At 57.7% G+C, this 10,883-nt stretch overlaps 5 protein-coding genes across 5 annotated transcripts; 2 read left to right on the top strand and 3 right to left on the bottom strand.

The window, feature by feature from the left end:
- Positions 1 to 600: 600 nt before the first annotated feature.
- On the bottom strand, positions 601 to 2,095 carry GGTG_12195 (hypothetical protein). The gene is made up of 2 exons (XM_009230090.1): positions 1,388 to 2,095; positions 601 to 1,155 (listed from the first exon to the last, which is right to left on the bottom strand). The coding sequence occupies exons 1-2, from the start codon at positions 1,549 to 1,551 to the stop codon at positions 978 to 980; spliced, it is 342 nt and encodes a 113-aa protein (XP_009228354.1). The 5' UTR covers positions 1,552 to 2,095; the 3' UTR covers positions 601 to 977.
- GGTG_12194 (hypothetical protein) lies at positions 1,945 to 2,340 on the top strand (the record flags this gene model as incomplete). The annotated part of the gene is made up of 1 exon (XM_009230089.1): positions 1,945 to 2,340. The coding sequence occupies one exon, from the start codon at positions 1,945 to 1,947 to the stop codon at positions 2,338 to 2,340; it is 396 nt and encodes a 131-aa protein (XP_009228353.1).
- Positions 2,341 to 2,919: 579 nt separating this feature from the next.
- On the bottom strand, positions 2,920 to 3,390 carry GGTG_12193 (hypothetical protein; the record flags this gene model as incomplete). Its single annotated transcript, XM_009230088.1, has 1 exon — positions 2,920 to 3,390. One exon carries the CDS (start codon positions 3,388 to 3,390, stop codon positions 2,920 to 2,922), a length of 471 nt encoding a protein of 156 aa, XP_009228352.1.
- Positions 3,391 to 3,723: 333 nt separating this feature from the next.
- Positions 3,724 to 4,862, bottom strand: GGTG_12192 (hypothetical protein). The gene is made up of 2 exons (XM_009230087.1): positions 4,542 to 4,862; positions 3,724 to 4,473 (listed from the first exon to the last, which is right to left on the bottom strand). Exons 1-2 carry the CDS (start codon positions 4,605 to 4,607, stop codon positions 3,895 to 3,897), a joined length of 645 nt encoding a protein of 214 aa, XP_009228351.1. The 5' UTR covers positions 4,608 to 4,862; the 3' UTR covers positions 3,724 to 3,894.
- A 773-nt stretch (positions 4,863 to 5,635) lies between these two features.
- On the top strand, positions 5,636 to 10,110 carry GGTG_12191 (PLK protein kinase). Its single transcript, XM_009230086.1, has 2 exons — positions 5,636 to 5,814; positions 5,943 to 10,110. The coding sequence occupies exon 2, from the start codon at positions 6,128 to 6,130 to the stop codon at positions 9,227 to 9,229; it is 3,102 nt and encodes a 1,033-aa protein (XP_009228350.1). The 5' UTR covers positions 5,636 to 5,814; positions 5,943 to 6,127; the 3' UTR covers positions 9,230 to 10,110.
- The last annotated feature ends 773 nt before the right edge of the window (positions 10,111 to 10,883 follow it).

Here is a 10,883-nt window from a genome sequence, read left to right as displayed (position 1 = left end):
GAGAGAGAGAGAGAGACGAGACTTTCCAACCCTACCTGCCAATGCCAAGCCTTGCTGTCCAGAACAACGGACGAGAAGAAAAACAGAGCCGCCGATATCTTGCACCAGCACTCAAGACCAGCTGACTCCCGTGTTCCCCCCCTATAAAATAACCTCTAGGCAGAGGGGGAGGGGACACACCCAACAAGATGAGATCGAGGCCATCCATTTTCTGTCACCTGTTCTGCTTTGGATCTCCTCTGCTAGAGACCGGCGACTTTTTTCCCTTCTTTTGTTCTCTCCTGGCCGCTGGGATGGCGTGAGGGTTGCCGGCAATTGGCCAACATGTGGCGACGAAACCGTCTCGAAACGGCCGTGGCCCAGCGCGTTGCTGGCCTCGCCTGATTGGGCCTAGACCATGTAAGCTGCCAAGCCCCGACAAACAGGGGATGGCTTGGATCCATCCCCCCATCCCTCCCCCAGCTGTCTGGCCTTCGGCTTGGGCGAGAAAAGAAGAACCTTAAACCGTTGCAGGCGAACGTCGTGGGTTTGGCCACCCTGGTGCTGGCTGGCTGGGCTCCTCCGCTCTTGTCTGCACCTTTCTAGTGTTTTGCTTCATCAAACAACAAAGCCATGAAACATCTCACTTGCGCAACAGCACCTGCCGGTTGTCCTTCATTCAGGCGACCATCACACGCATGCATGAAAATATGCGACAAGACGCACGAGAATAGTCAATCATCGCTTGTTCGATCATGTCGTGTGGCTACCTGAGAGCTAGATGGGCTCTTCCTTGTCCCATCATTTGCATCCTCTCACCACTCCCCTTTCCCCGATAATCATCAAACCAGCCGGGCAGTCCAAGCGCCACCAATGTGTTTTGTCAATCAGAACCGCACACGTCTCCTGGCCACGAGGAAGCACCGACGGGCCCGGATGCCAAAACGCCTGCCCTCTCTAACCTTTCACTGATTCCTGTTGGAGATGCGCCTAACCCTCTAAGCCATGTAGGAGCCGTTGGCGTCATTCTTACGACCTTGACGCTCGGCAAACTCGGTCTCCTGCAACGTGCCCTTCTCGAGAATCTGCTTGATGACCTCCTCGTCGACGTGCGTGCCGAATTCGTTGTCCATGGTCGCGTTTGAGGCGCCGTCCAATGTTCCCTGTGCACCGTGCCTGATAGAGAACACATGTGAGCATATGGCAGATCGAAGTGAGGGTGTAAAGACGTGGCCGCGTCTATGGCATTACGGCAGGGGAGTGGAGCCGTGGCCGTGTGTTATCGTCAAGCGCTCCGGGCTACGGCACAGGCCAAACCAGCCGCCACCAAAGCCAATGGCCGACCGACATAGCCGCCAGCCGCGCTGCACAGGAATCAGAAAGGAGTGGCTCGATTGCTGGCGCTTACCTGTGCGTCACAAACACCTTGAAGCCGGACATGAAGTTGGCCATTGGGACTGACTTGTCCGTCTGCCACTTCTTGAAGTCCTCGACGTCGTCAAGGAACACGACGAAGTCGTCCTCGTTGCCCTTGAAGTGGACCTTGGCAGTGGAAGCCTCGCCCTTGGCCATTGTGACTGTGATTGAGTGGTCGTGTGGGTTGGTGTGTGTTTGCAGAAGAGGCGACGACGGGCTGTTCGTCGTGATTAATTAGGCGCGGGGAGGTAGATGGCGGGGTATCTCAGGTAGGTGTGCAAATGAGGTCTGGTAGTGCTGGATACTGTGAAACTCTAAAGTCGCTTGTTTGTTGTAGATGATGGTGGGTGTCTCGTGATCGTGATTCTTGGTGATGAGCAGGAGGATCGTTGGTGTGTTTGTTTGTGGAAGAACTGACTACGGGAGCGTGAATGGCGGGGAGAGAAGCTGGTTTTAAACGAAGCCGTCGCGTGGAAGCAAAAGGAAGAAAGGGTTTACGTACGACCTGCCTTGGAGACCGGCGCCATTGTTAGTCACTGCCCGTTCGAGATGGGCCAATGCAAACAGCCTTTCAGCCTGGCCAAGGTCGGACGATCGTCATCGTTCTCCCTCCAGGGGCGCGGCGGGCCGTGGAGTTACGTCATAGGCTCCATGCTGGTGCGTGGTGGGGAAGCACGGAAGGCGGACACAGCAGTGAATGGCGGGGCGCAGCTGCAGGAATTCGGAGCTCCAGCTGCCAGACACCGGCTCAGGGGGCAGGCAGCCCCACAAAGCACTGACAGCTCCTCAGGTGGTTCCTGCGTCCGCCATGCGCTGACGTCACTGCCATCCATGGCTGTGAGCTGGGAAGCTGCCAGGAGGCATTCAGGCTACCAAGAAGGGCCAGCCACTACGCCCATCACGACTACCCGCGGGGAAATCCGCTCCTATTCGGGCCTGGATTAATCAATGTCTGTGCCTAAATGTCTAATTTGTGGCTGAATTGCGTTGGAAACGGCCGTCAGTGACGACGTTGGGCGTCCAAGCAACCGCGTCTGGCAGGCAGGAGGGATTAATGCTAGCATCTCTTTCAAACGCCAGAAAGCTCGGTTTTCACGAGACAAACTCCCCAGAGAAGAATTGGATCAAAGCCCCAGCGTCCGGCTCGTCAATGTAGCTGCGGATGCTATCATGCCCTTCCTCGCAAGACATGATGTCGACTAAGTCCCTGAACGAAGGGCAGATGTCCTGTGAGACGTTCGGTTTCGATTTCGATACTTAGCGGTGGCTCAACAGGAAAGCGCCCAGCCAGTAACTGGAAAGAACCTACGCTTAGGACGTTGACGGTATGCTCGCCAAGAGGCAGGTTGGTGGAGCAAAATGGCAGGAGCGTCTTCACCACCCAGAGTCTGGGAACTCGTGGAGGAGGCTGGGACAGGCCTTCGCTGAATGCCGCCATCGTCTCTGGTAGTCTCTCGGGTATGCTGACTGGGATGACTGTCATTTCGGGCCTGGTATGCGTATTCCTACATATCCACTCCAGGGTTAGGCGCAAATTCGCGGCATAGGGGCGCCGTATCCAGCACGAGACCTTATCTGGAACTCAGTGAAGCCGTTGCAGCCCTCGTCCTGGCTGAGGAAAACGACGCCGACATGGGCGCCAAGGTTGTAAAGGCGGTCCAGCCTGGCGTCGGTGTCCGCATCGCCAGCATCGTCAGGCGACACCAGCATAAAGCGGAACACGTCATCTCCTTCTCCCAGCGTCCCGGGATAGGGGATGGCAATGTCGTGTGCGATGAGTGTGGTCTCTGCACGAACCTCATATGCCCCGGGTCCATGGTTAGCAGTTGTGGGCTGGTAAGCTCGAACCAGCTGGGTAGGAAAAATGGGAAGTAGAGCTACGGCGTCTTGCTGCGCCATACCTCTCCATTGGATGCTTCGCGACTGATAGAGCAGGGGTATGGCAGCTGCCCACTCTTTGCGCTTGCGGATTGAGCAGGAGAAGAGGGCTGACATGGCGAGTGGTTGCGCTGCGAGCTGGTTGCTGGTTAGCCGGCTCAGCAGGGGCTAAGCCAAGGGTGCGTTCGAATGTTGGATCATGCCAGAAATGGATCCGCAGATGTTCTTATATACAGTGTTTGCAAATGTGGCAGGAGCAGCCCTGTGATGGCTACCACCCAAGCAGCGTCCTGCTACCTGGGATCGGGTGTTGCTCAATGGGTCGGGGCTGACGGCGTCACAATGGTTCGCGGGGTAGATTTTATCCTGGCACAAGATTTAACAAGATACCTACCATATACACAGCGGAAATAGTTTCCCTGGCTGTCTTTACACCGACCAGGAACTTCATGTGGCATGGATATATACTGCATGTTGTTGGAGCGGGCTAAGAAGGAGCGGGATATCGTATGGTTTTATATATGCAAGAGGAGATTCCAGCTTGGGACAAAATTCTACGCTAGCCCCTTAGATCGAGATAATGAGCCGAGGAAATAGGTCACCTGCGGCAGCTAGTCGAGATCATGGCACCGATTCAGCCGCTGGTGCTGGTGGCAACGGTGACGGGAGTAGAGGAAGCTTCGTCTTGGGGTCCTTGTAGTTCCGCAGCGCCTCCTCTAGAGCGAGGATCCTGCTGGCCTGGGCGCTCTCGTTGCGCTCTCGCTCCTCCTCGCGCCTGCGCAGCTCCTCGAGCTGCCCGTCGAGCTCCTGTATCCTCTCGAGGTTGGTGTCGGGCTTCTGGGCGGCGCGCTGGTACTCGTAGATGAGGAGGGCGCTGGCGATGAGCAGGATGAAGGTGTCGCCGAGCACGTCGGCGAACAGGTCGACGGCCTTGGCCTCGGGCAGCGGCCTAAACCGGCGCTTCCAAACGCTCCGGAACCGGCTGGCGGGTCCGGCTGCCCTGGCCCTCTCCTCCTTCTCCGTCTGCTCCTTGGTCTTGACGGTGGGGGTCTCGGCCAGCTCCTTGGCCTTCATCTCGGCCTCGACGTTCCTCAGGCTCGCGACCGAGAGCCGCATGTTTATCTGGTGTATCACTTGGCCATAGCGCGCCGCGAACTTTCGGAACCTTGGGTGGTCATGGGCCTGGATCTTTATCCGGTTCTGCGGCAAGGCGGGGGCTGCGGTCAGCAGGAGGAGGCGAAGAAGTATGGTCGGGGGTCGGAACTAACGGCGCCATATTTGGAGACGTGCTTGAGAAAGAGCGCGCCGAGCTTGAACAACGGAAGGGCGACCATGGTTCGCGGGCGACGAACCGAGGAGCCCGGCGTGGACGAGGTGCCAAGGGCTTGTGGTGGCTTTTCGGCGGCGCAAGGACCGTTGCTTTCTTGCCCGCAAATCTTGGCACCCACCGAGCCGCCGTATTGGCGCACACACAAGGAATTTTGGTCAATTGACTGTCAAGGGACGGACAACTTGATATTATCTAGTTGCCGCTGTGTCGATTCTCTGGGCAGCTCAGTCTCGGGTGTAGTCGTCGGCATGTTTTTGAGAATCTCACTGGCCGTGCTTTGCTTGGGCGGGATTTCATGACTCCCCATACAGTCCAGTCCTACATCGGGCTAATCGGACTAGGCGGCTGCTGATCCACCACACACGCAATGCGCTAGGAGCCGGGTTCCGAGTCCGACACGGATCTAGATTCAACCCTGGCGCCGGGCCGATGCCCGTTCGACCTCAACGCATCTTGGGTGGTTTTTATAACCCACGTACCTACCAGGTACCTAATAGCTACGTTGACGGCATATGCCAATGCTCAGGCCTCTTCCAATTACAGCAAACCGGCCCGGAGGCTTTCTGGTTTGTTGGTAGACGATGCACAGCAGCAAGCTAGGCTACCACCTTCATCCATAGCTTCGAGCTTTCAGCACCAGAAATTGGAAAGGTGGGGCAGTGGGCGAGCACGAGTGGGCCACGAGCTGTTGCGACTCGGGGGGTTCACCTTGTCTCGAAGCAAGCAGAGAGTCCGCGATGAATGAATACAAATACATGAAGTGGCCAAAAGACACAGAGAATGTGAAAAGAGTAGATCCAAGAAGCAGAAGCACAGGCCTGCAGGACAAATAACAACACGATGTAGGGTTTCCAATGAGGCTGTCGAAGCGCAGATTTTCATTTCAGCGGTCAAGTGGAAGCAGCAGCACAGCTCGGCTGCATGGCAGGCAGGTTGCTACGCCAACACCAGCCAAGTGGCTCCAAACACGGACACCCTTGCCAAAAACACGCGACAGGCGCTTGGCCCAACCTCCCAATTCACCAGAAAAGACGCTGCCTTCGCATAGAGAGAGAGAGAGAGAGAGCAACGCGAGAGACATGCAGCACAGCTGTCTTTAATTCTTTCTTTTATCGCTTTCGCCCATCTGTCAGCTTGGGTCGCGTCTGCCGCATAGCGAGCGAGCATATAATTTTTCCCTTTTCACTGTTCGCTTGCTGGTACTGCCCTGGGTAAGAATTCGTCCTCCTCTAGTTTGCCTAGACCCTTACCCATTCTCAAGCCTGGCTTGCTGGTGCTGAGATATGGAAATGTCGCTCCCCCATCATTGCTAATCTTTTAATATTCCTATAACATGCAGAACACGGACAACAGCCTGCTTGAACACATCGACGCTTTCCCTCACCGCTTTGCCTAGGACCCGACATAGCTACCCAGGCATACAGACTTTTGCACCGCCAGATCCCTGTCGGATCTCTCTCGCCCGCCCACCACCACCACCACCGCGATTGCTATCGAGCCGGCAGTGTTTATGGTCCGCCGAGAATGATGGTGGCAAAGGGCGTCGACATGGAGGCGCTGTCCCCGCGGGACGCTAATGCCCAGCGCCCGCAGAGGGCGAACGATGTCAAGAACAAGGCCACGGCCCAGCTCAAGGCCAACAAGGAGAAGGAGCACCCGCCACCACCTCCGCCGCACGTCGCCGAGCCCCCGAGCGCCGAGTGCAGAGATGGCATGGTCTACCAGGTCGGCAAGCTGCTCGGAAAGGGCGGCTTCGCTGTTTGCTACGAGGGCCAGCCCGCCGGCACGCGCAAACGCTACGCCCTCAAGATCGTCAAGAGTGAGATGCCGCGTAAGATGGAGCAGAAGTTCCAGACGGAACTGCAGATCCACTCTAAGATGAGGCACCAGAACATTGTGCAGTTCCACCGCGCCTTCTCCTTCGAGAGCAGTACCTACCTCGTCCTTGAGCTGTGCCCCAACGGCTCGCTGATGGACATGGTTAAGCGCCGCAAGGGCGTGACCGAGGCCGAGGTGCGCTTCTACTCGGTTCAGATCGCCGGCGCCATCAAGTATATGCATTCCAAGGGCATCATCCACCGCGACCTCAAGATGGGCAACATCTTCCTCGACAAGCAGATGAACGCCAAGATCGGCGACTTTGGTCTAGCCGCCCTCCTGGTTACCGGCAAGGACATGCAGACCATCCGCCGCACCACGCTGTGTGGAACCCCCAACTACATCGCCCCCGAGATTCTGGAGAAGGGTCGCAAGGGGCACGACCACAACGTGGACATCTGGAGTCTTGGCGTCATCGTCTTTGCCATGCTCACGTCCAAGCCACCCTTCCAGTCCACCACCACGGACGAGATCTACCGCCGCGCCCGCGACCGGGACTACGAGTGGCCGAGCAGGGAGACCTCGAGCAAGATCATTAGTCAGGAGGCTAAGAACCTTGTGGCTGACATGCTGCAGGAAGCCGACAGGAGGCCGGACCCGGACCAGATCATCCAGCACCCCTTCTTCCGCTGTGGCTACATGCCGCTTCCAGAAGACATGAGCCCAAGGCTTCGGGAATACCCCCCTGAGCAGGAGCGCTTCTACAACTTTCCCAGGAGCGAGATGGAGGAGGTTGAAAACCTGCGCAACTTCAAGGAAATGTGCAACGCCTGCGAAGTCGGGCCTTTGTGCGAAACCCGACGTGTCCACCGCCCTATCTGGAAGGAAATGGCGGGTGAGGAACAGGCCGGGCTGACACCCATCATCCCCCTGGCTGAAGGTATTGTCTACAGGCCATTCGAGGAGGCAGCCAAGGACGCACGAGCTAAGCAGCGGTTCTTGCCGCTGACCTCTGCCTCGTCCGTCACGGCACCTCTGGACGAGGTCAGCCCCCTGGCACGCAACCCAATAACGGGCGCGACGGCTGCTCGCACAGCCCCTCCCCAAAGCTTTGCGGCACAGCAGAGGGCTCAGAATAGGCCGGCAAAGACGGTCACCTCGGCCACCGCTACCGTGACCGTGCAGGAGGCTCAGGAGGCCCCCGCAAGGCATTCGGCTGCTGCCCGCAGCAGGGCGAAGAGGGAAGCAGAGGAAGCTGCTGCTGCGACGGCGAGCCTGACGGACAGGCTCGGGCAAATGACTCTGTCCCGATCTCAAAGCGCCAGGTCGGTGGAGGCTCGCGAGCATGCGGGGACCGTGAGGGCACGTACGGCAAGGACACAGCTTCCGACCAGCCGGACGGAGCCTGCGCTGCGCAGGGCGGCTAGTAACCCGACGCGTCCGCAGACGGCTGTAGCCCGGCGAGACGGCGTGGCGACGATATCAGGCGGAGCACTACCTGCACCACCACCACCACCACCCACCATGACGAGCATCTTCAGCCCCTCAGAGCCCGTCGAGTCGGTCCCGAGCATGAAGCCCGACGTTGTTCTGGAGCGGCTCCACAAGCTCCAGGCCGAGCTCGAGAGGGCGCTGAACTCGCGAACGACGGCATTTGTCTCGACCAAGGAGAAAGCGCCGGTCACGCCACAGATTGTGGTCAAATGGGTCGACTATACCAATAAATTTGGTCTGGGATACGTCCTCAGTGACGGTGGCATAGGATGCATCCTCCGACAAATGCCCGTCGACAATGGCGAGAGGACGGAAATAATCCCTCCCACCTGCTTTCTTGTCCACGAAGGCGAGAACCACTTTATCCGCCGTAGGGACCCTGCCTACCCCGACAGACTCCAGGCCGTGCCCATGACGAGGAGCATACCCTTTTACGAGCACAACGGGGAGCAGGGCTTCTCTACCCTGAACGTCAGCCCTGAAAGCTTCCGGGTCGAGCTCACGGGCGACGGCGAGGCGGCCAAGATGACGTACGGCAAGAACATCTGGGAACACCGCAGACGTGAAAGGATTGTGCTGTGGAAGAAGTTCGCCAACTACATGCTCACCTACAGCCGCGACTTCGATCCGGAGCTGATGCCGACCCGGACGGCGGACCCGGCCGATGACGGCAAGGATGTCGTCATGTTCTACCAGCGGTTCGGCGATGTGGGCTGCTGGCTCTTTGGCGACGGGCACATGCAGTTCAACTTCCCCGACCACACCAAGATCGTAGTGGACGCGACGGGCACGTGGTGCCACCTCTGGCACCTCACTGAGGAGGCGGCGCACCGGCTAGCCAACGAGGGCACGCTGGACGAGACGTCGCTCGACCAGCGGACGGTGCTCTCGTACCCGCTGCAGACGCTGCTCAACTTCAACGTGTCGTCGGCCAAGACGGTGCGGGCCGGTAACCCGTCGTGGCGGCGTCCCGAGATCGCGCCCGAGCTGCGCAACATCCCCGCGGCCAACGACTTCCGCCGCAAGATCGAGTTCATGCGCACCGTCGTGCGCGAGTGGATCGGCGGCGGTGGCGTCGGCACAGGGGACCGCTCGCCCGAGGGCCGCCTGCGCTGGAGGGGCCACCGCATGACGGAGAGGGCCCAGCCCTCGCCCGGAGCCCCGCCCGGCATGCAGAAGCACGTCTGGGTCACCATAGGCGCCCTCCGCGGCGACTACCGCGCCACCGCCTGGTTCGACCCAAAGAACCCCGACGACATCAAGCCCGACCTTGACGAGGCCGCCATTCCCCGCCAGTCGAACCGGACTGCGTGATTCTGTTAGCTCGCGTCTGTTGAACTTGAATCTCTCACGCCTTGATTCTTGGTTTATCTCCCCCTTCATTTTATATACCACTTCTCGTCATCATACCTTACCCCTGTTGTTGTTGATGCAGGGAGAACGAGTCACGGCAAACAACAAAAAAAAATTGGCATATTCGTTGCTCTTGTAGCAATGAAGTTTCTTGATCTTGATCTGTTGGTGCCCCGGGGTTTCTGCTTTTCGTTTTCATGATTCCGCTCCAAGTCATGGTTCTCGGGAACCGCAAATTCAAGCTTTTGTTTCCTCGGCGTTTGTATGGGTTTGCTTCCGGGAGGGCATTTTTTTCTTCTTCTTTCAGCTTACGTTTCTTGACCTTTTCCTCTTTATTCCCCGCGGGCTGATGGCTATCCCGCCAATCATCCTCTTCACGCCTTGATGACGGCTGGTTTTGATTGCATGGCGCATCATCGTTTTGCTTATTCTTCTTATCTACTTTCCCTGATCTTTTCCACAAGGGGGGGGGCCTCATGGGAAGCCGGCGGGGAAAGCCTGTCGTGACTATTTGTAATACTTTCCCTGTTTTTGTACTCGGCCTCTTTTTTTCTTCTCACTTATCCGCTTCAATACTCTACAAGGCATTCATCAACTTTTCTTCTTCTTCTCTGCTCCATGATCTACGGCATTTCGGTTCTTGTGGTGCGTAATGCGTAATCCGTGGTGCACGGCGTGGGGGTGCGAGATGCCATCATGGTGAAAAGTGTATGTACAATGTAGTGCGCCATACATAATCAAGGAAGAAGCGACTGTCAAAAGGACGTGGACCACCCTTTCCAAAAGACGAAGCTCGCTTCCCGAGATCAACGCAAATGGTATCTATCGTTCATATTTCAACAACCACCACGTTCCCTTGTCCCTTCCTGAGACTGGGAGTATACGGGCCTGCCTCCCTTGGTTCAAAAAAAAAAAAAAAAAACACCACCACGCTACCTATATATTACACAACGTTCACAGCCCAAAATAGCGGCGGCCATGTGCGGCGGCGAACATGGCCGGCGCAGAGCCCCAAACCCCCTGTCAATTCTCCCGACGCCGTCCGGTGCGAAGAAAGAGAGCCGCCAGAGACCGGTTTCCCACTAACCGAATCCTGTGCCACACCCCCCGCCCCTCGTGAACTGCCCGTGCGTGTCCCCTCCTCCCCGCGACGTCCGTCTCTCCCCTTTGCCCCGTAGCCCTTGCATTTCCACTTCCCTGGTCCGCCACTCCAGAGGGCCAAGGCCGGCGTAGCATTGGGTACTGGGTACCTAGCCACGGCCCAACAGTCTAGACCTAGAGACAGGCATGCGGGAGTGAAGCCAGTGTCGTCGTGTCCTCATGCTAACAAAAGCGCCACAGGAGGCTCCCCGGTCCATGTCCCGTGGCCATCCGGATGAAGCCGTCGCTGGGTTGCCGGCCCGTCATGCAAAATGAATAACCCCTGGCAGGCAAACATCGCGAAGTGATTTTGTTACGCGCACCGCAGTTGGCTCCTGGATCCTCGGAAATGCAAGGCAAAAAATATCGCGCAGAGGCAGAGAAGAAGATCGCATTGGTGTCGTGACGGTTCTCTGACCTGATCATCGTTCCGAGGCTTCGTTGTACCCATCATGACGGCGTGAGGAGCTGCAAA

The sequence above is a fragment of the Gaeumannomyces tritici genome (genome assembly GCF_000145635.1).
Source record: "Gaeumannomyces tritici R3-111a-1 unplaced genomic scaffold supercont2.8, whole genome shotgun sequence".
In the NCBI taxonomy this organism is placed as follows: domain Eukaryota; kingdom Fungi; phylum Ascomycota; class Sordariomycetes; order Magnaporthales; family Magnaporthaceae; genus Gaeumannomyces; species Gaeumannomyces tritici.
Note: the sequence above shows the minus strand (reverse complement) of the source record. Positions and strands in the feature narration are given on the sequence as shown.

Coding starts and splice junctions, on each gene's coding strand:
- GGTG_12195 (XM_009230090.1), bottom strand. CDS start 1,551: ATGGCCAAGGGCGAGGCTTCCACTGCCAAGGTCCACTTCAAGGGCAAC. Junction 1,156..1,387: donor AAGGTGTTTGTGACGCACAG/GTAAGCGCCAGC, acceptor GTTCTCTATCAG/GCACGGTGCACAGGGAACAT.
- GGTG_12192 (XM_009230087.1), bottom strand. CDS start 4,607: ATGGTCGCCCTTCCGTTGTTCAAGCTCGGCGCGCTCTTTCTCAAGCAC. Junction 4,474..4,541: donor ACGTCTCCAAATATGGCGCC/GTTAGTTCCGAC, acceptor GCCTTGCCGCAG/AACCGGATAAAGATCCAGGC.
- GGTG_12191 (XM_009230086.1), top strand. CDS start 6,128: ATGATGGTGGCAAAGGGCGTCGACATGGAGGCGCTGTCCCCGCGGGAC.